The sequence below is a fragment of the Heterodontus francisci genome, chromosome 9 (assembly GCF_036365525.1).
Source record: "Heterodontus francisci isolate sHetFra1 chromosome 9, sHetFra1.hap1, whole genome shotgun sequence".
Classification (NCBI taxonomy): domain Eukaryota; kingdom Metazoa; phylum Chordata; class Chondrichthyes; order Heterodontiformes; family Heterodontidae; genus Heterodontus; species Heterodontus francisci.
In genome coordinates this window covers 116,292,390-116,314,125 of record NC_090379.1, presented here as the reverse complement: position 1 = coordinate 116,314,125, position 21,736 = coordinate 116,292,390, and the positions used below count along the sequence as shown (strand labels likewise).

General features: G+C 41.1%; 1 protein-coding gene across 2 annotated transcripts in view; it reads left to right on the top strand.

The window, feature by feature from the left end:
• Positions 1-21,736, top strand: part of ubr1 (ubiquitin protein ligase E3 component n-recognin 1) — a 212,272-nt gene that overhangs the window by 108,772 nt on the left and 81,764 nt on the right. For both annotated transcript variants that reach the window (XM_068039752.1, XM_068039751.1), the window contains exons 17-23: positions 1,024-1,134; positions 5,865-5,930; positions 7,658-7,759; positions 9,673-9,736; positions 12,080-12,204; positions 16,595-16,647; positions 21,131-21,233. In XM_068039752.1, coding sequence (XP_067895853.1) covers positions 1,024-1,134; positions 5,865-5,930; positions 7,658-7,759; positions 9,673-9,736; positions 12,080-12,204; positions 16,595-16,647; positions 21,131-21,233 — 624 coding nt within the window. The remainder of the gene's footprint in view (positions 1-1,023; positions 1,135-5,864; positions 5,931-7,657; positions 7,760-9,672; positions 9,737-12,079; positions 12,205-16,594; positions 16,648-21,130; positions 21,234-21,736) is intronic.

Genomic DNA, 21,736 nt, shown 5'->3' with positions numbered 1-21,736 from the left:
TCAAGTGCTCATCTAAATACTTCTTAAATGTTGTGAGGGTTCCTGCCTCTACCACCTCTTCAGGCAGTACGTTCCAGATTCCAACCACCCTCTGGGTGAAATTTTTTTTTCTCAAATCCCCCCTAAACCTCCTGCCCCTTACCCTAAATTTATGCCCCCTGGTTCTTGACCCCTCCGCTAAGGGAAAAAGTTTCTTCCTATCTAACCTATCAATGTCCCTCATAATCTTGTACACCTCAATCATGACCCCCTCAGCCTTCTCTGCTCCAAGAAAACAACCCTAGCCTTTTCAGTCTCTCTTCATAGCTGAAATGCTCCAGCCCAGGCAACATCCTGGTGAATCTCCTCTGCACCCTCTCCAGTGCAATCACATCCTTCCTTTAGTGTGGTGACCAGAACTGTACACAGTACTCCAGCTGTGGCCTAACTAGCATTTTATATAGCTCCATCATAACCTCCCTGCTCTTATAGTCTATGCCTCAGCTAATAAATGCAAGTATCCCATATGCCTTCCTTACCACATTATCTACCTGTGCTGCTGCCTTCAGTGATCTATGGACAAGTACACCTTCCTTCTGACATTCTGTACTTCCTAGGGTCCTACCATCCATTCCCTTGTCTTGTTAGTCCTCCCAAAATGCATTATCTCACACTTTTCAGGATTAATTTCCATTTGCCACTGCTCTGCCCATCTTACCAGCCCATCTATATCTCCCTGTCATCTAAGGATTTCCTCTTCACAATTTACAACACCAATTTTCGTGTCTTCTGCGAACTTACTGATCGTACCTCCTATATTCACGTCTAAATCATTAATGTACACTACAAACAGCATTCATTAAAAATGGGAAAAATTCAGCTGCCTTAAATCTGGAAGAATTTAGATTTGCGCATCGCTGATGTTTCCTGTGTTTTTTTGGGGGTAATTAGAGTATCGGAATGGTATCACATTCAGCAACTATTGTATCTTGAAGCATGTTCTTAGGCTATACTAACCACATACTATTATGACAATTATTACAGTCAGAGTTTCAAGTAGAAAAATTGATGGACTACCCATTGCGCTGCTTAGTGCTGATGTCTCAGGTCTCAGCTGATATGTGGAGAAGAAATGGATTTTCCTTAGTAAATCAGGTATTGTGGAAGTGTTGATTTGACGTTTGCATATACAAAAACTTTATTGACCATTTCAGGTGGTGAATCCTCTTTACTCAAGGAAATACAAGGCAGATAAGGCACTATGAAGTGGCCAAACATGGGTTCATATTTATCAACCCTTCCCCACTCTGTTTCTGATCTCTGCAGTATTTATGAGGAGTTTCCAAAAGGAACCTAATCACTTGGTAGACAGGGAATGGAAGGAACAAAAGAGGAGAGAATCACCACAGTTCAATCTTGAGGTTGATTTGAGATGCACAATCATGGAAACCTGAGAATGACAAGTTCAAAGAGGGCCCTTCCTAAAAAAAAACAAATCAGCTTGAAAACTCCGCCCCTGCCTCAGTACTGAAACAGCTCGTATCAAAGTCACAAACAGCATCCTATGTGATTGTGACAAAGGTACAATCCCTCCTCATCTTTCTCGACCTGTCTGCAGCCTTTGACATAGTTGATCACACCATCCTCCTCCAGCACCTCTCCACTGTCATCCATCTGGGTGGGACTGCACCTGCCTGGTTCCATTCTTATCTATCTAATCATAGCCAGAGAATCACTTGCAATGGCTTCTTTTCCTGTTCCTGCATCGTTACCTCTGATGTCCCCCAAAGATCTATCCTTGGCCCCTCTTATTTCTCATCCACATGCCTGTCTCCAGTTCTTCAGTGTTGGTTTTTAAATGGTTGGCCACAAGTTTTAGGATTTTGGGTTTCCTAGCTTTTGGACTGACATATATCTCTAAGTGCCTAGCTTAACTCTTCAACACATAGGGCTTTTAAACTGTCCGAAGTTGCTTCACTCTGTTCTAGGAAGTTACTGGCCTACAATGTTGTCATTTTAGTACTCCAGCACTTGAAACTACAAGAAGACTTGTATTAAAGTTTTAAAATTATTGCTAGGGATCAATTTACGAACATACGAATTAGGAGCAGGAGTAGGCCACTTGGCCCCTCAAGCCTGCTCCGCCACTCACTAAAATCATGGCTGATCTGATTGTAATCTCAACTCAACATTCCCACCTACCCCCAATAACATTCACCCCTTTGCATATCAAGGAATTATCTACCTCTGCCTTAAAAATATTCAAAGACTTTGCTTCTACCACCTTTTGAGGAAGAGAGTTCCAAAGACTCACGACCCTCTGAGAAAAAAAAAAATTCTCATCTCTCTCTTAACTGGACGACTCATTTTTAAACAGTGATCCCTAGTTCTAGATTCACCCACAAGAGGAAACATCATTTCCACTTGCACCCTGCCAAGCCCCTTCAGAATCTTATGTTTCAATCAAGTCGCCTCTTACTTTACTCCAACGGATACAAGCCTAGCCTGTCCAACCTTTCCTCATAAGACAACCCGCCCATTCCAGGTATTAGCCTAGTAAAATAAAAGCAAAATACTGCGGATGCTGAAAATCTGAAATAAAAACAAGAAATGCTGGAAATACTCAGCAGGTCTGGCAGCATCTGTGGAGAGAGCAGCAGAGTTAACGTTTCAGGTAAGTGACCCTTCATCAGAACGGATCAGAATATATATTATTGTTATATTATATTCGTCCAGTAAGCCTTCTCTGAACTGCTTCCAATGCATTTACATCCTTCCTTAAATAAGGAGATCAGTATTGTACACACTACGCCAGATGTGGTCTCACCAATGCCCTGTATAGCTGAAGCATAACCTCCCTACTTTTGTATTCAGTTCCCCTCGCAATAAATGATCACATTCTATTAGTTTTCCTAATTACGTGCTGTACCTGCATGCTAACCTTTTGCAATTTATGCACTAGGACACCCAGATCCCTCTGCATCTCAGAGCTCTGCAATCTCTCACCATTTAGATAATATGTTTTTTTATTCTTCCTACCAAAATGGATAATTTCATATTTTCACACATTATACTTGATTTGCCATATCTTTGCCCACTCTCCTAACATTTCTATATCCCTCTGAAGCCTCCTTATGTCCTCTTCACAACTTACTTTCCTACCTATCTTTGTGTCCTCAGCAAATTTAGCAACCATACCTTCGGTCCCTTCATCCAAGTCATTTATATAAATTGTAAAAGGTTGAGGTCCCCAAGTGGTTTCCTGCTTCCAATTTCCCATTTGTCTTTGGGTTTGATCCCAGACGTGAGCCCCCAAATTTCTGTTACAGTCAGGTGAGGAGGGGTCGAAGGCCTTCCCTCTTTTCCCTCTCCTTGTTTGACCTTATTTAAAGTGGATGTATTGGCTAATTCTGTAGGTGTTTGATTGCTTACTTGCTGTGATCATAACAAGAACCAATTGGACAGGTTTTCTTGAGTTTATACCCACACATACACTGGAAGTTCACACACACACACAAATAGGTTACAGAGTGAGGAAGGGTAGATTTGTCAAGTTAGAGTTCATTTTAAAAAAAGGTATACAGTCTGTGGAGTTTGGTGATTCGGCTGGCCTGTAGCTGAATTTGGTGGTCCTGAGACTTTTAGTTTGAAGAGATAGATGACTGATTTGGTGGAACTCTTGGAGACAGTGATGCGGATGATTTCCTCCAAAGGCTTTTATGATCGTAGCTGGAGTATGCGGAGGTGGTCAGTCAGCAGGCAAGGTTTAAAACTTGCAAGCTGAAATTGAGAGAGAGAGCGAGAGGAGGAACCCCCACTTGGGTCTGCATGCGTCAGAGTCAAGATGCTTCTCAACCTGCAGCAGAGAAACATCAGCTTAAAAGCACAGATGGGTTGGGGGCTTGTCACATGATAGTCACCCAGTGATTCAAGCATGGTAGTTAGCAGCATATTTTTTCTTGCTTAAGAGAACAGGCTGTTCCCTTAAACATCCTGGGTCTTGGTTCTTGCTGGGATGAGTAGACATTTTGTCTTCACCTCACAGTCCTTGCAATATAGGATGTAATGTTGCAAATTAGGTGGCCATCTTAAGCTACTAGCAAAGTCATCTTTTATCTGTTCCTTTTAAAATTTCTTGAAAAAAAAATATAAATTCAGGTCTCCAGTCAGTGGATTAAAGAAAATTATTCAACAAACACGTTGGCGTGACGCGCTTCTTAAAACCTACCTCTTTGACCACGATTTTGGTCATCTGCCCATATCTCCTTATTTAGTGTACAATGGCGTAGTGGTTACGTTACTGGACTAGTAATCCAGAGACCTGAACTAATGAACCAGAGGCAGCTGGGGAATTTAAAATCAATTAATTTCATAAAATCTGCAATTTTAAAAAAAACTGGTCCCGGTAGTGATGACCACCAAACTACCTTTTCATCATAAAAACCCTCTGTCTTTTGTCCTAATGTCCTTTAGGGAAGGAAATCCTTACCCAGTCTGGCCGATATGAGACTCCAGATCCACAGCAATGTAGTTTTTTAAAATTCATTCATGGGATGTGGGCGTCGCTGGCCAGGCCAGCATTTATTGCCCATCCTTAATTGCCCTTGAGAAGGTGGTGGTGAGCTGCCTTCTTGAACCGCTGCAGTCCATTTGGGGTAGGTACACCCACAGTGCTGTTAGGAAGGGAGTTCCAGGATTTTGACCCAGTAACAGTGAAGGAACGGCGATATAGTTCCAAGTCAGGATGGTGTGTGACTTGGAGGGGAACTTGCAGGTGGTGGTGTTCTCATGTATTTGCTGCCCTTGTCCTTCTAGTTGGTGGAGGTCGCGGGTTTGGAAGGTGCTGTCTAAGGAGCCTTTGGTGCATTGCTGCAGTGCATCTTGCAGATGGTACACACTGCTGCCACTGTGCGTCGGTGGTGGAGGGAGTGAATGTTTGTAGATGGGGTGCCAATCAAGTGGGCTGCTTTGTCCTGGATGGTGTCAAACTTCTTGAGTGTTGTTGGAGCTGCACCCATCCAGGCAAGTGGAGAGTGTTCCATCACACTCCTGGTTTGTGCCTTGTAGATCGTAGACAGGATTTGGGGAGTTGACTCCTAAATGCCGTCTGAAATGACCTAGCAACCACTCAGTTGTGTTCAAGAAAGTAGCTCACCACCACCTTATCAAGGGCAATTAGGGATGAGTAACAAATACTGGCCTTGACAGTGATGTGCATATTCCATAAATGAATAAAACAAAATTTGGCTTGGTGTCAAATTTGGTTTAATAAAACTCCTGTGAAGTGCCTTAGGACATCTTACGATGTTAACGGTGCTCTATAAGTACAGGTAGTTGTTGCTTTCGAATGAGGCTTATACTTGTAGTCATTTATCCTTAATTAGGGTACCCCTCACAGGCTATATTGGAAGGCTGTGGGTCCACTTATGATCTGATAGTTTGATTCTGAATCCCGTGATTGATTGGCCTAAACAAAAACTGCCCTTGGTGCCGATACTTAGCCAGTCAGAGATTTGGGACTGTTTAAAGCAAATCTGGGTAGAGAATTGTCAAATCTGGGATGTTTGTGGTTCCGGAACAAAATGGGTAAATAAACTTATTTAAACCTACATCGTATATAATGAATAAAGGTTAAATTAGAATAGAGATATATTAGACCTATTTTCTATTGTAAGTTTAATACAGTAATAAATTTACACCAGAGTGCTCCGCAAGTCATTCGTAAAGTTGTCGTGTTATTTGATCTTTTACCTGTAATTCCATTAAAATTCATCAGTATAATGTAGTTCTGATGGATTCACTTGTTTGCTTTTTGTTGCTATTAAAATGTATACTAGAGTTAATTGAAAGATGGTAACATTGGTTTTCCTTTATTTTTCTTTAAGGTGTTTTGTTACCGAAATGTAAAATGGAGGGAGGAGACCTTTGACAAAGACATAATCATGTTACAGGTATGGTTTGGCACATTTAAAGCCTAGTCGTGAAAATTCAGTTTTATTCAATGGTAGTTGCCAAGTTGAGCAAACACATGAGTTTGAAGTAGTTTAGTGCTACATTTCAGAAATATATCTCTGGGATTCAGTACCAGAATATCTGGCACTATCAACAGACTCAATTATCTTTTTGTTTATTGGCTAAACCATGAAGGTGGGATGGTTACACACTGGAGCATTTGACCATGGAAAAGGGAAAAAGGGATCAATATATTTCCTGACCGAATGGTGTTGATATAATGCAGAATAAAACATTGAATCATTGAATGTTACAGCACAGAAGGAGGCCATACGGCCTGTCGTGTCTGTGTTAACTCTTTGAAAGAGCTGTCCAATTAGTCCCACTCCTCTGCCCTTTCCCCATAGCTCTGCCATTTTTTCCCCTTCAAATATTTAGCCCTTTTGAAAGTTGCTATCAAATCTTCCACCAATCTTTCAGGCAGTGCATTCCAGATTGTAATGACTCAGCTGCATTGTCTTGGCTGCTAAAGCAGAATACTTGTGCAGGGATGTTGAGTCAATTTCTGAAAAGTTATTTTAATATATTTAAAAACTTTCCAGGTTTCGCCAACCTGTTTAATTACATGACCTCTTTATCTGATGAATGACTCCTGGCTTTGGTAGGATTTTCTTATGATGGTGAAACCTGGGATCATTCCTATTTACTTTTATGGTAAACTGTATGTGTGATCGCACTGCAACCACTTTCCATACTAGGGATTCTCAGCAGACGCTGTTGTGCTGAAAGTGGATCTTTAGTCTAGGTCTAAATTCAGTAAGTCATGTCTACTTGCCCCTTACTTTTGTTTTCCTCTGTTAAATTTTGAATTGGAGTGAAAAGGTTTCAAAGGGGACCCTGGTTTAAATTCATTTTAATGGGGAATGTAGGTTAGGTTCTGTGATTTAAGGGAATTTATTGTCCCATATTTGCTCACAGGTATTGAAAAATTATGTTATTTTTTTATCAAACCAAATTGCTTAGTATAAGATTTCTTACTGTGCATAATCTACGATGATAAATGGGTGAAAAAAATGGCCTGAGAACAGGCTGTAGAATGGTTAACAAAGCAAGCTTTGGAGTGGACATAATGCTGCAGAAACTCTTTAATTGTCTTAGGGTGTTGACTGCAGTTTAGTGGATATGCACAGGTCCCCCCTGGGTCTTGGTAGCTGGGTCATTTTTTAAAGGACAAAGTATGATCGAGTATATATCATTCCTCTGTATCGTATTCAAAAACTTTATACAAATTGACTTTTATAGAATTGGCTGAGGAATAATTTGGGGATGAGTTAAATTAATTCAAAGCATCTCTTTGTTTTAATGACATAGACCAAGGGTATTGTTGAGCTGCTGCTTTTGCATCATTGAGAAAGTGCAGCACAACTCGGACCCTCAGTCTGACTGCAGAATAGGGTTGTGCCACCACTTGGATTTGATGCTAATGTTAAATGGAATTCCAGTGCGGTAAGTTTTAAAAAGTGTTCCTGTTGACTGTTCGAGATCAGTTTATAATGTTTTTGAGCAAGCATATTCCGCTCTCACTCAAAATGTTGGACTTTTGAGTGTAACTCATAGTCAGGCAATGTAACAAAATTGCCAGCTGACGACTGCCATCTGCTGTTATTCTGCAACCTTCATAGTTATTGATCATGGCACAGGAGTTAAAACTGCCTTTGTGTTACAGATTGCCGCCTCTATCATGGATCCAGATCGGTTCCTAATGTTTGTATTGAACAGATTTGAACTGTTTGAAGTCTTTTCTAAGTCTCCGGTTCCAAGAAATAAGGTAAGAACCAAGTATCCTGTTTTATTGCTATAGATAGGGTCAGCTTCAGAATAGGTCTTCACAAAGATGTTAACTTTAGGTTGTTGGTCTTTGTGGCCAAGGATTTTAATAGTTGAGTTTCTCGCTATGTCCATCAGGGTTAATCATTTTCTCTGTTGAGGGCCACAATCTCAGACGATCAATAATTTCAAAAGGAAATTAGATGGGCTGTTGAGGGAAATAAACTTGCAGGGCTACTGGTGGGGGGGTGCGCGGTGGGGTGGAATGGAAGTGGCTGAGTTGCCCTACAGAGAGCTGGCATGGATTCAATGGGCCAAATGGCCGCTTCCTGTACAGTAATGACCCTTTGACTTTCAGGAAAGCTGCAATACACTACATGATGGAATGTGAGTTTGTATCTGTCCAGTAATTTCAGTCATTATGCCAAGTCATTGCCAGACATTTCCCAAGAGTATATATTAGTGGCTAGGAAGAAGAAACCAAATTATAGGGTCATTGGTGCCATTAAGTGGGCCCTTTCACTTGCTGCATAAATCAAGTGAAGGGCCTGGCCACCTTAAGGCTCTCACGTGCTGCCTTTTTAAAACTTTATTCATTCATGAGATGTGGGTGGCACTTGAAGTTTATTACCTATCCCTAGTTGCCCTTGAGAAGGTGGTAGTGAGCCGCTGCCTTGAACTGCTGCAGTCTATGTGGGGTGGGTACACCCACAGTGCTGTTAGGAAGGGAGTTCCAGGATTTTGACCCAGCGACAGTGAAGGAACGCCAATATAGTTCCAAGTCAGGATGGTGTGGGACTTGGAGGGGAACTTGCAGGTGGCAGTTTTCCTATATGTCTGCTGCCCTTGTCCTTCTAGGTGGTGGAGGTCACAGGTTTGGAAGGAGCTGCTGACGAAACCTTGGTGAATTGCTGCAAGGCATCTTGTAGATGGTACACGTTGCTACCACATTGCACTGGTGGTGAAGGGTGTGAATGTTTCAGGTGGTGGATGCCATGCTGATCAAGTGAACAGCTTTGTCCTGGAAGGGTGTCAAGTTTCTTGAGTGTTGTTGGAGCTACACTCATCCAGGCAAGTGGGGAGTATTCCATCACACTCCTGACTTCTGCCTTGTAGATGGTGGACAGGCTTTGGGGAGTCAGGAGGTCAGTTACATGCTGCAGAATACATGGCCTCTGACCTGCTCTTGTAACCACAGTATTTATGAAGCTTACCCAGTTTAGTTTCTAGTCAACAGTGAATCCTAGCATGAACACGGTGGGGAATTTGGCAATGGCATTGAATGCCATGGGGGAGGTGGACATTGCCTGGCACTGGTGTGATGCGAATGTTACTTGCTACTTATTAGCCCGAGCCTGAATGTTGTCCAGGTCTTGCTGCACGCATTCATTATCTGACGAGTAGCGAATGGAACAGAACATTGTGCAGTCATCAGCGAACATCCTCAGTTCTGACATTATGCTGGAGGGAAGGTCATTGAAGGAGCTGAAGATGATTTGGCCTAGGACACTACCCTGAGGAACTCCTGTAGCGATGTCTTGGGGCTGAGATGATTGGTCTCCAACAACCACAATCATCTTCCTTTGTACTAGGTATGACGAGAGGAGGAAGGAGAAGAAAGAAAGCCAAGACTGAGTCATAGTGTCGTGGTCGAAGTCAATATCAAAGTGGAAAGATTAAAAGTGGGTGACCTGCTCAGTTCAGAGGCAGAAGTTGGCTCCAATCTGATCTCCAATGCAGTAATGCCCCAAATGAAACGTTGCAAATTTTTTTGAACTACTTAAATTAGTTACAATTTTCTCAGAGTAACCTTGGGTAAATAATAGCATCTAAAATAATTGAAATAACACCACTTTAAAATTTTATTCCCGGATCTGTTTAATGAGACTTACAGATGCACTTTTTGTATTTCAGGATGTAATTCAGCAGACTAATGTCCTAATAGAGGAATTGCTGCACCTTATTATTATGGTGGTCGGTAAGGCTTCATTTTATTAATTGAAAGATGGATGTAATGTACAGGATTAAAATGCAACAAATTGTTAATTTAACTGATTCCAATTCCGTGAAGTGTAAGATGAGGAGCAAGTGTTTTTAGCTTCGTAAGTCAAGGCAATTATAGTATTGTTTGTTATATGCTCAATTGAAATTAATATCCTATTGATACTTACAAAATAACAACTTGCTTAAATGAAAACAAACAGAATAAACCCTAAAACTATGTCCATCAAACATTTAGATAAAGGGGAAAGTTACAGACTTATTAACAGGAGAGTAACACAGGAAAGAAAGAGAATGAGAGAGAGTAACAAATAGCAATGAAAAGCAAAGTAACAGACAGCAGTATGTTTAAAGGAAAAAGGGGAGAGTAACAGAAACATTAGAGTAACAGATTATATATGGAGTAACCACAGGCCAGATCTTTCAAGAGGACTCCCAAACATCTTGGTACAGTCTCGCCTCCCCCATAATGGGCACACAAGCCACAGTGGAGGTGGTCTTTTCCCAAACCCCGTATCATCTTTAGCTGACAAATCTAATTGAATGTTTTGAGAAGATGGTGGACAGGAGAACGTCTATATGGACTTCCAAAGGGCATTTGATAAGTTCTGTGCCAAAGATTATCAATAATAAAAGAGCACAGATTGCGAGTTAACCTTGTGACATGTTTCGGTAAATGGGGAGCAGGAAACAGTAGGGATAAAGGGAATATTCTGTGATTGGCAGGGTGTGACAAGTAGTGTTCCCCAGGTACACTGTACTCGGGCCTCACAGCTTTTCACCATATATATCAATGACTTGGATGAAGGAATAGGAAGTTGTATATTCAGGTTTGCAGATGCCGCTAAGTGAGAAGGTAATAGTAAGTTGTATAGATGGAAGCAGGAAGTTTCAAAGGGACACAAACAGATAAGTGAGTGGGAAAAACTGTGCCAGGTGGAGTCCAATGTGGCAAAGTGTGAGGTCATCCACTTTAGATCTGAGAAAGACAAATCAAAGTATGTTAATGAAGAGAGACTCAGAGCTGTGGAGGAGCCAGAGGGATTTGGGTATCCTGTGCACACAATTCACTAAAACCGAGTAGACAGGTACAGATTGTAGAGAATAAGGCTAACGAATGTTGGGCTTGCTGTCGTATCTGGATTGGAATACAAAGGGGAAGAAGTTATGCTTTGGTTGTACAGGGCCCTGGTCAGACCCTATCTGGAGTACTTGTTTAGTTCTTGGTAGTGCACCTCATGAAGGATATATTGGCCTTGGAGAAACAGTGCAGATTCACCAGAGTGATACTGGGGCTGTAAGGGTTAAATTATAAAGATAGTTTGCATAAGCTTGTCTTGTATTACCTTAAGTTTTGAAGATTGAGGCGTGATCTGATGGAAATGTTTAAAATGATAGAAACTATTTCCTCTGGTGGTGGGGGAAATATTGAAGTTAGAACTCAGTTATTTAGGAGTGAAATCCAGAAGTACTTTTTCACACAAATGGTAGTTGAAACCTGGAAAACACTCTGTCAAAGGGTGTCGATGCTGGGGGTCAATTAACATTTACCAGACTGAAATGGATAGATTTTTGTAAGGTAAGAGTATCAAGTGATATGGAGCAGTGATGGGTAAATGGAATTGAGGTATGGAGCTGCCATGATCTAGTTGAATGGTGGGTCAGGCACGAGTGACCTTCTCCTGTTTCTATGTTCCCATACCTGATCATAAGGGACATGAGATCTGCTTACAGCAGAGGCAGCACTGACCCTGAGGGAATATCTGATGCAGTTGCAAAATAACACATGAAAAGTAATGTAATTTTTTAACTGTAGATCTTCAAATTTGCAATATGAATTGCTGCAATATTTTCTCTTCCCTTTCAACAATCACATTTTATTTAGCTGCAGTCTATACCAACTTGACTTGAATAACAGAAACTTTCAAAAATGATCATGGGTAAATATTAGCATGTATAAAAATAGTTTATTGACATTCACAACACCACTTTCTGGCTGTTGAAAGAATGTGTCTGTCGCTTAACTTATGCAGACAGTTCTATAGAACTAAATCAGACATGAATGGTAATGATGGTCTGATGAAAAGTCACAGACCTGAAACGTTAACTCTGTCTCTCACTCCACAGATGCTGCCAGACCTGCTGTGTATTTCTAGCACTTTCTGTTCTTATTGCAGATTTCCAGCATCTGCAGTATTTTGCTTTTATATTATGATGAATGATAATCCACGTAGGCACATTATCTTTTTATTAATTCCAGCCTTTTATCTGTGAACGTTGCTGTCATTGAATCTGATGAATTGCATTTGTTTCTCTCAAGGGGAGAGGTATGTTCCTGGGGTGGGCCACGTGAAGAAAGATGATGTCACTTTGAGGGAGGTCATCCATTTGCTTTGCATTGAACCAATGCCTCACAGTGAACTTGCAAAGTCATTACCGGAGAATGTGAGTGTTCCCACTTTGTCACAAACATTTCCTTAGTGTATTGGAGCCTGAGGCAGGAGGAAATAAAGAACTTGCATTTATATGGTGCCTTTCACCACTGCAGGGTGTCACAAAACATTTTACAGCCATTGAATTACTGTTGCAAAGTAGTAAACGCAGCAGCCGACTTGCTCACAACAAGGTCCCAAAAACAGCAATGTGATCATGATCAGATAATTTGTTTTAGTGATGCTGGTTGAGGGATAAATAGCAGCCAGGACGTGGGGGTGACCTCCCCTGGTCTTCTTCGAAATAGTGCTGTGTGATCTTCTATGTCCACCTGAGCGGGCAGAAGGGGGCTTGGTTTAATGTCTCATCTGAAAGATGGCACCCCCAACAGTGCAGCACTTACTACTGCACTGGAGTATCAGCCTAGATTTCTGTGCCCAAGTCTCTGGAGTGGGACTAGAACACATGAACTCAGGGAAGAGTGCTACCACTGAGCCAAGGCACACACAGATGAGGCACTGTAAATAATCTGTATCCCTATGTGAGATAATTGTAGAATTATAAACTTTCTAAAGTGGATCTTTCTGTAGCACACTATAATTGGTGTCATTTCATGAGATTTTAAAAATGTAATGGAAGTGTCACAGTTCAGAACAGAAAGCACTGTGGAAAACATTAGTGATGTCACAACAATCTGTACATCAGTATAGTTAATAGCTAAAATACATTTAATTTTAATTTCTTAACTGGTCCAGGCAGAATATATGATTGGTTACAGTATGCAATCCATACCTTGTTTTTACCTTCTAGCTCATTGGTTTTCTGGCAATCTCTACACTTCCTTTGAATCCTATATTAACATCTATGCATAGAATTACATAGAATGTACAGCACAGAAACAAGCCATTTGGCCCAACTGGTCTATGTCAGTCTTTATACTCCGCACGAGCCTCCTCTCACTTTTCTTCAGATGACCTTATCAGCATAACCAGCATTTTGTGCAGCTACTTTAAAACAGTACTGCAAAGCCATTAGGCCTGGCAGCTCCTAAAAATATTGCACAGAAATTTAGCTTTCCTTCTCTAACACAGAAAAAATAAAAGACCAGAAGTTTAATTTATTTCAGAAGTACTTTCAATGACTCTCTTCAGTCCTGTTTTAATAGAATTTAATATAAGGTACAGCATTTGTGCCACAGTGATCACATGTCTTGGGACTGTTCAAGCATTAGCATGTCCCCACGTACTGCATGGAAGAGTGCTACCAATTCAAGACAGGGTCAAGTAACACCGTGTGTATACATATTTGGCAACAACTACTTGCATTTATAAAGTGTCCCTGAGGAAGAACAGGAAGGCTAGTACGGAGAACCAAAGGCATGGTCAAAGAGGAGGGTTTTGTTTATGGCGTTGGAAGTTGGGGGTTTGGTGCTAAGACAGAGAACCAAGTAGAGTGTTCCAGAGGGCACACATGTAAGTGGTTGAATGATTTACTGCCAGTGGTGGAGCGGGAGGAACAAGGGTGGTGGATTCCAGTGGAGGGGAAATAAGACTGTATCATGATGGTAGGATAGGACTAGAGACCATGAAGAGATTTCAAAACAAGAATATTGAAATGAATACACTGGGACATATGGAACCAGTGGAGCTTGGTGAGGATGGGATGGGGAATCAGACTGTGGGAGAGGATGCAGAATTTCAGTTTTCAGAAGCTGTCGATCTTGATGCACTGTGGATTGCTGGTGGTAAATTGGATATCCAGTGTTCTCCTGAAATTATTTCTACGATGCGTAACACAGCACAGGAAGGAAATCTAGGAATTGTTGCAATCCCGTTAGGGACCGTTAACTTTTAAAAGGAGAAAGTCGAATTCACAGTTATTACTGAGAATTATGCTACAAGATTTCACGTTTTAAACAAAATCTTCACAAGAATTAAACAAAGCAAAACTTTACTAACGTAACACTACAATTTGAAAATACTTATATTTTAAACTTAAAATCTTAACAGAACATAAAGATGAATACTTTAAACTCTAACTCGCAACAGAACACCCTCGTTTAACTTACTTCCACCCTGAATCCCCTATACGTTACAGGATCTTGGTGGTTTGTTGACTTCTTCTGGCACCACTCCAAAGTTTACCCACAGCTCTTGGGAATTCACTTCAATTTCCTTAATTTTTCAGTTGTCTTCTGAGGTATGAAATTTCCTGAGGATTCTCCCTCCAGCTTCGGCTAGGCAAATCCTCCAGTTCACCTTTAACACCTCACGAATCTGGACTTCCCAGCTTGAGCATGGGTCTTCCCAGCTTGAGCATGGGCCTTCCCAGCTTGAGCATGGGCCTTTCCAAAAGCCAACTGCTTGTCTGAAAGCCAACTGACTGACTGTGTCAGAAAATACACAGATCAAAAAAACACCTCTGACCCATTTCCCTAGCAACATCTATCTCCATAGAATGGTACACGTGGGATGTCCTGGATAGCAATTTCAGCCAATTTCCTCCAACTTTAAATCTTCTCTTTGTTCTGGGAAATTATAAGAATAATTTAAACTCTCGATTATGACAGCTGCAGACACACCATCTCCACACTTCCCATTATGACCGTACTAAATAAACATGGACTACCCTTTGATTTGTAACCACCCAGGTTTGTTTGTCAGCTTCTCAAATCAGGTGTTTTCATTTGTTTTGCGTTTAAAAAAAAAAATCAGTTTCCAAACTAAGTTACCTCTAGAAAATGAACACAAATTGTGAACCAGGTGATCATAAAAAATATGGTTTCAATTTAGTTTGAGGACATAGTCCGCTCAGCTAACATTACAGTTTTCTGCAATTTTTCCTGCTCTGTCGTTGGTAGGCTGCTTTCTCACAGTACCCGTTGAGCAAGGTCCTTTTTTTGAAGGGACATACCTGCAAATGCACATCCATCTAATTTCTGACCTGTTTCCCGAGCAGTTGTGAAATCATAGAATCATACAGTATAGAAGCAGGCTTTCAGCCTATCATGCCTGTGGCAGCTCTCTGAAAGAGCAGTCCAATTAGTTCCAGTCCCCTGCTCTTTCCTCATATCCTGCTAGCTTTCTCTTTTTAAAATATATATCCAATTCTCTTTTGAAAGCCTCCACGACCCTGTCCATTCCAGATCACAATAACTTGCTGCATTACAAAATAAAATTCTCTTCCCCTAGCTTTTTTGCCAATTATTTTAAATCTGTGTTCTCTGGTTACAGACCCTCCTGCCAGTGGAAACAAAATTCTCCCTATTTACTCTTATCAAAACCCCATAAAATTTGGAACATCTCCAATCCCATCTTCTCTAGACTGTCCTCATACCTGAATTCCCTCATCCCTGGGATTATTCTGGTAAATCTCCTCAGCACCCCATCCAGGGCCTTGACACCCTTTCCTATAATGTGTCCAGAATTGAACACAGTACTCCAGTTGATGTGTAACTCTTGAGTACTGGAGTTGGCTGGGTTCAGAACACACAATGAAAGCAAAGTTATAGTGACCAATTGAGGTCGTACATTTTTTTAAAATGCTGTAGCTCAGAAAAATGGCTGTTGCACAAATGTAGATTTTGTGATTTCCAATTATCCCCACTATTGGTGACAGAACTGTCAGCTGGCCTGGCCTCGGTCTCTGCAGTTACCTCCCCAAACCTCTCAGCTTCTGCACGTCTCCTTCCATTTAAAAAAAAATTTCAAAACCCATCACTACAAACAAGCTTCCTGTCACTCCCTCCTAATCGTTCCCTTCATGTTCTGTGTCAGTTGTGTGAAATACTTTTTCTACATTTGCAGACATTATATAAGCTGTAGTTACTGGGATGTGTGTAACTATAAATGTAAATCCGAAAAGACTTGAGTCTGAACATCTGAGCCAGAGCAGCCAAGCCCCAAAGCTTTGGAATTCCCTCTCTGCATCGCTACCTCCCGCGTCTCCTTTAGGGCACACCTTGACCACACCTGTCCCATTATCTGCTTATGTGGTTCAATGTTGAATTTGTCTGATAACACCTGTGAAGTGTGTTGGGATGTTTTGGTACATTAAAGGTGCTATATAAATGCAAGTTCGTGTTGTACATAAAAGGTTGCTGCAGAATAAGGTTTACTGGTGCCTTTGACCTACCATTTTCCCAGTTTTAACTTTGCACTTTATTAAAATACTGGGCTTAATTCTACTAAGTATCAGCTATGTCTAATCTAATAAGAACTGCTGTCATGCAACCCTGCCTTCTCAAATACTAAATAGTGTGGTAGGACTCCTTTGGTAGAACATCATGCATGATAAAAAATGTTAATGATTAATGTGATAAAAGCATGCAGTAGTAATCAAGCACTTTTTGGAAAAAAAAATCCAAAAATGCTGTATTTATTGTGCAAAATCATTTTAACAGGAGAACAATGAAACTGGTTTGGAAAATGTTATACACCAGGTGGCCACTTTCAAGTAAGTCTGCTTTTCCATATAATTTATTATTTTTTTCAAACGTATCACAATGTCTACTTTTGCTGCAAATTTGTTGTGTTCTTTGAGTGCTACTGTGCTATTCTACAGCATATCACTATGTTTTTAAATCAGAAGTACCCTTTTCATTCATCCCTCCTTACTGTGGCTTTTAAATTGGAGATTGTGCTTTTTTTCATAAATGGTCTAATGCTTCCACATGTCTAAGAACTTTTACCACTCCAGTAAATTAAGCTCTTTTTTTCCCAAACACTCAACTTTGATATACAACTGAGGAGGCCATTATTCAATGGAGAAAAAGTCACTGGGTCATTATCCTTTTAAGTGCTTGAGGCCACACAGAGTCATGACAGTCCTGTAATTATATCTCTTCCTGTTTCCCCTTCCCTCCAACTACCACTACTATAACCTGTTAGGCACCTTATTATGCATTATTCTGGAAACATTACCTGGTTATTTATGAGGAGTTGCTGTGAGCACACAGGTTTGTTCGTTCATCTTGATCAGCTGTTTCACATCAAGGGCACGAATTATAATCCACTTTTCTTTTCCAAGAAGCACCCTTTTTTTGCAACTTCTGGAGTTGGGTCTTATTAAGAAATTTTCAACTTTGCAAAGTGACCTACATTGCCTTTGTAATAAGACGATATTTTATTTTTGCTTTGAAAGCAAGACAATCATGAGAGGGCTGTGGCACTTCCATTAATGGCTCATTGGAATCCACTGTTTGTCAGAATTGTTTGATGCCACCTCTCGGGCTGCACATGCCTGGACACTAGGACAGCGGGAGTTGCGCAGTTTTCTTCCCTGTGGTTTCCAGAATTTTGCAACTTTTCCAATGTTCAAGAGTACATCACTTGGTGATTGTTGAATGTGCAAGAAAGAAGTTCTGAAAACATTTATTTATTTTATTTTATACAGCACTGAAACAGGCCCTTCGGCCCACCGAGTCTATGCCGACCATCAACCACCCATTTATACTAATCCTACACTAATCCCATATTCCTACCACATCCCCACCTGTCCCTATATTCCCCTACCACCTACCTATACTATTTATTGGGCAATTTATAATTGCCAATTTACCTATCAACCTGCAAGTCTTTGGTGGTGGGAGGAAACCGGAGCACCCGGAGGAAACCCACGCAGACACAGGGAGAACTTGCAAACTCCACACAGGCAGTACCCAGAATTGAACCCGGGTCGCTGGAGCTGTGAGGCTGCGGTGCTAACCACTGTGCCGCCCATATGGTTACATAGGAACTTTTCTTTCTTTCTTTCTTTCTTCTTTCTTTTGGGCCTCTTTATCTCGAGAGACAATGGATACGCGCCTGGAGGTGGTCAGTGGTTTGTGAAGCAGCGCCTGGAGTGGCTATAAAGGCCAATTCTGGAGTGACGGGCTCTTCCACAGGTGCTGCAGAGAAATTTGTTTGTTGGGGCTGTTGCACAGTTGGCTCTCCCCTTGCGCCTCTGTCTTTTTTCCTGCCAACTACTAAGTCTCTTCGACTCGCCACAATTTAGCCCTGTCTTTATGGCTGCCCGCCAGCTCTGGCGAATGCTGGCAACTGACTCCCACGACTTGTGATCAATGTCACACGAAACTGGAGGAGGCCATTTAGTCCCTCAAGCCTGTTTCGCCATTCAGTGAGATCATGGCTGCACTGCAATCTAACTCCATACACCCACCTTTGCTCTGTTTTCCTTAATATCTTTGGTTAATAAAAATCTATCAATCATTTAAAATTAACAACTGATTAGTGTCATTTGCCATTTACAAAAGAGAATTCCAGACTTCTACCACCCTTTGTGTGTAAAAGCATTTCTTAATTTCACTCCTGAGTGGCCTCGCTCTAATTTGTAGACTATGGCCCCAATCCTAACCAGCAAAAATAGTTTCTCTGTCTCTACCTACTGTATCAGTTCCCCTTAATATCTTGAAAACTTTGATCAAATCACCCCATAATCTTCTAAATTCCAGGGAATTCAACCTGAGTTTGCATAATTTAATTCTTGGAATCCAGGTATCATTCTAGTAAATCTACATTGCACTTCCTCCAAGGCCAATATATTCTTCCTAAGGTGCAGTGCTCACAGTACTCCAGGTATTGTCTAACCAGGGCTTTGGATAGCTGAAGCCTGACTTCCACCCCCTTCTAATCTATAAATATCAAGGCCAGCATTACATTAGCCTTTTTGATTATTTTCTGTACCTCTTCACATTTTAATGATCTATGTACCTGGACCTCCAACTCTCTTTGGACCTCCACTCTTACTAGCTTTCCACCATTGAGAAAGTACCTTGTTCTATCCTTTTTAGGTCCAAAGTGGTGACCTCACATTTGACTACATTAAAATTCATTCACCACAGTTTTGCCCGTTCACTTAATCTATCGATATCTCTTTGAAATTTTATGCTTGCATCTATACTGCTTACAATCCCACCTATTTTTGTGTCATCAGCAAGGTTGGATATGTGGCTTTCTATCCTCTATCTAAGTCATTAATAAATAAGGTGAATAGTTGAGGCCTCAACACAGATCCTTGTGGGACACCACTTGTCACATCCTGCCAATTAGAGTACCTGCCCATTATCGCTACTCTCTGTCTCCTGCTGCTCAGCCAATTTCCTCACCAGATTAATAATTCGCCTTCAGTTTCATGAGCTTCAACTTTAGCTAACAGTCTCTAACAAGAGACTTTATCAGATGCCTTCTTGGAAGTCCATATAAATAACATCCTTAAACATTACCCTGTCCATTACATTCGTCACCACTTCAAAAGATTCAATCAGGCTTGTTGGACATGATCTATCCTTTATAAATCCATACTGATCTCGCTGATCAGCTGAAAGTTTTCAAGGTGTTCAGTTACCCTATCCTTAATTATAGACTCGAGTAATTTCCTGACAACAGATACTAGGCTAGCTGGTCTGTAATTCCCTGCTTCCCTCTGTCATCTTTCTCTCAGTACTTGAAGCAAAGGAACATCTAATTCCAGTTAGTCAACACAGCTTCAGCAGGTGAAGAAGAGATCAATGTCGGGACCACACTAAGGAATGATCCAAAATGATCATGTCAGCGAGGCAACATTCCAGATTTCATGATGATTCCGAAACTTCGGAAGTTGGTGTTGGGGGCTTTCTCAGCCCTCACCACCATAAGGCTGTGCAGCCATCTAATCTTAGGATCCTGTCATCATTCTGATAGCTTGACTCTTAAAATTGTTGCAGCATCTGCTACTATGACCCATTCTAGTTATCAACAGAAATTAAATTCACTGACTGTACCATCAATGAATGTTTTTATTGATTCAGTTAACTCTGAACCAAAGGTGAAGATTATTCTTTTGCCTGAGCCATATGACTTTATCTCGGCTGAAAGCATCTCCTATTGATTTGGAGTTTCCTCTTGTTTTGACTCCAGCTGTGAATGTTTTTGCCTCCCATGTTGTGGAACTGTACAGTTCTAAACCAGAGCAGTGGTACTTGTATTGCTGTGGATTCCAGTCACTATACCCCCTGTGAATCTGTGGAGGTTAAAGGATTCTATGAATCTGATGTAGCTAAATCCAAATTCTTTGAGGCTAAGGAATGCATGGAAGGAAGGAATGGAAGCTTCCAGTAAAAGCAATTATTACTATATTTACCTTGGTAAGAACAGGACTGCAAGTTGCACAGATTGACAGAGAGGAACAAATACTGTGCTGCTGATGATGGTTGTGTCCTTTGTCGCTGGCGAGGGTTGAAGAATATATTGTCATTTAAAGTCGAGGTATGAACTTTAATGTTGAAAACCGCTAGGAAAACTTTTAACTACATATTGGTGAGTCTGAGGGATGACCGATTTGTTTAGATAGCACAACAGACTGGCTGCTAGGCATGAAGGGAGAGCTGTTAATCCGCAAAGTCAGGCAAAGACGCATCACTCTTCAATGTCTTGTGCTTCTGATCTGTAAGCACATCAGGAAAGAATTGAAGATCGCTTCCATCAGGAGACTGGCTATTGGGAAAAAAATCTCCCCAGTAAAAGTGTTTTTTTGATGGATAAGGTTATACCTAATGTGCTAGCATGTGAACATTCTAGATCCTCATTCTGGAACATTCCTTTTAATTTCAGCTCTAGGCAGTGAAGTCTCTTTTGCTCTGTTTCAGGTCACTCACATGCCAGTGAGTAGTTAAATTGCCTGGTTGATGTAGAGTGCTCTTCTCCTGCTAAAAATGGCACGAAATTCATGTTTGGTGTTACTGATTGGATTCTTTCCTATAACAGCCCAGGTCAACTTGAGTATCAAAAGGTTGATTTTTCTTTTAAATTCCAAATTTAGTATATGAGCAACTAACTCCACATTGTTTATTTGGTGGAAAACCTATTCTGGTTTGCATCTGGAAAGGGTATGTCACTATTTATGGTACCTGGGGACTATATACTGAACAGGAATAGGCAAATAACTACTCTATCCTTTCTAGGAAGCCAGGATTGTCTGGGCATGGTGTATATGAGCTGAAGCCAGAATATCTGAAGCACTTCAATCTGTTCTTCTACCATTACTACAAGTCACAGCAGACAAAGGTAAATATTACCTCTCGTTTTTCCTTGAACCTTGATAACTGTTACTAATATTCTAATTACAATTACAAATAATTAGGTTATTGAAATGGAGTAAACCACATGTAGCTGTCCAGCTATCTTTTCTCCCCTGGTCCAGTCTCTTCCCACCTACATCTGTGACTCTTCTGACACCCTATGTCATTTTGACAATTTCCAGTTTCCTGGCCCCAACCGCCTCCTCTTCACTATGGACGTCCAATCTCTGTACACCTCCATCCCCCACCAGGATGGTCTGAGGGCTCTCCGCTTCTTCCTTAAACAGAGGCCCAAACAGTCCCCATCCACCACCACCCTCCTCCGCGTGGCTGAACTTGTTCTCACTTTGAACAACTTCTCCTTCAATTCCATTCACTTCCTTCAAATAAAAGGTGCTGCTATGGGTACCTGCATGGGTCCTAGTTATGCCTGTCTTTTTGTGGGATATGCAGAACATTCTTTGTTCCAGTCCTACTCAGGCCCCCGCC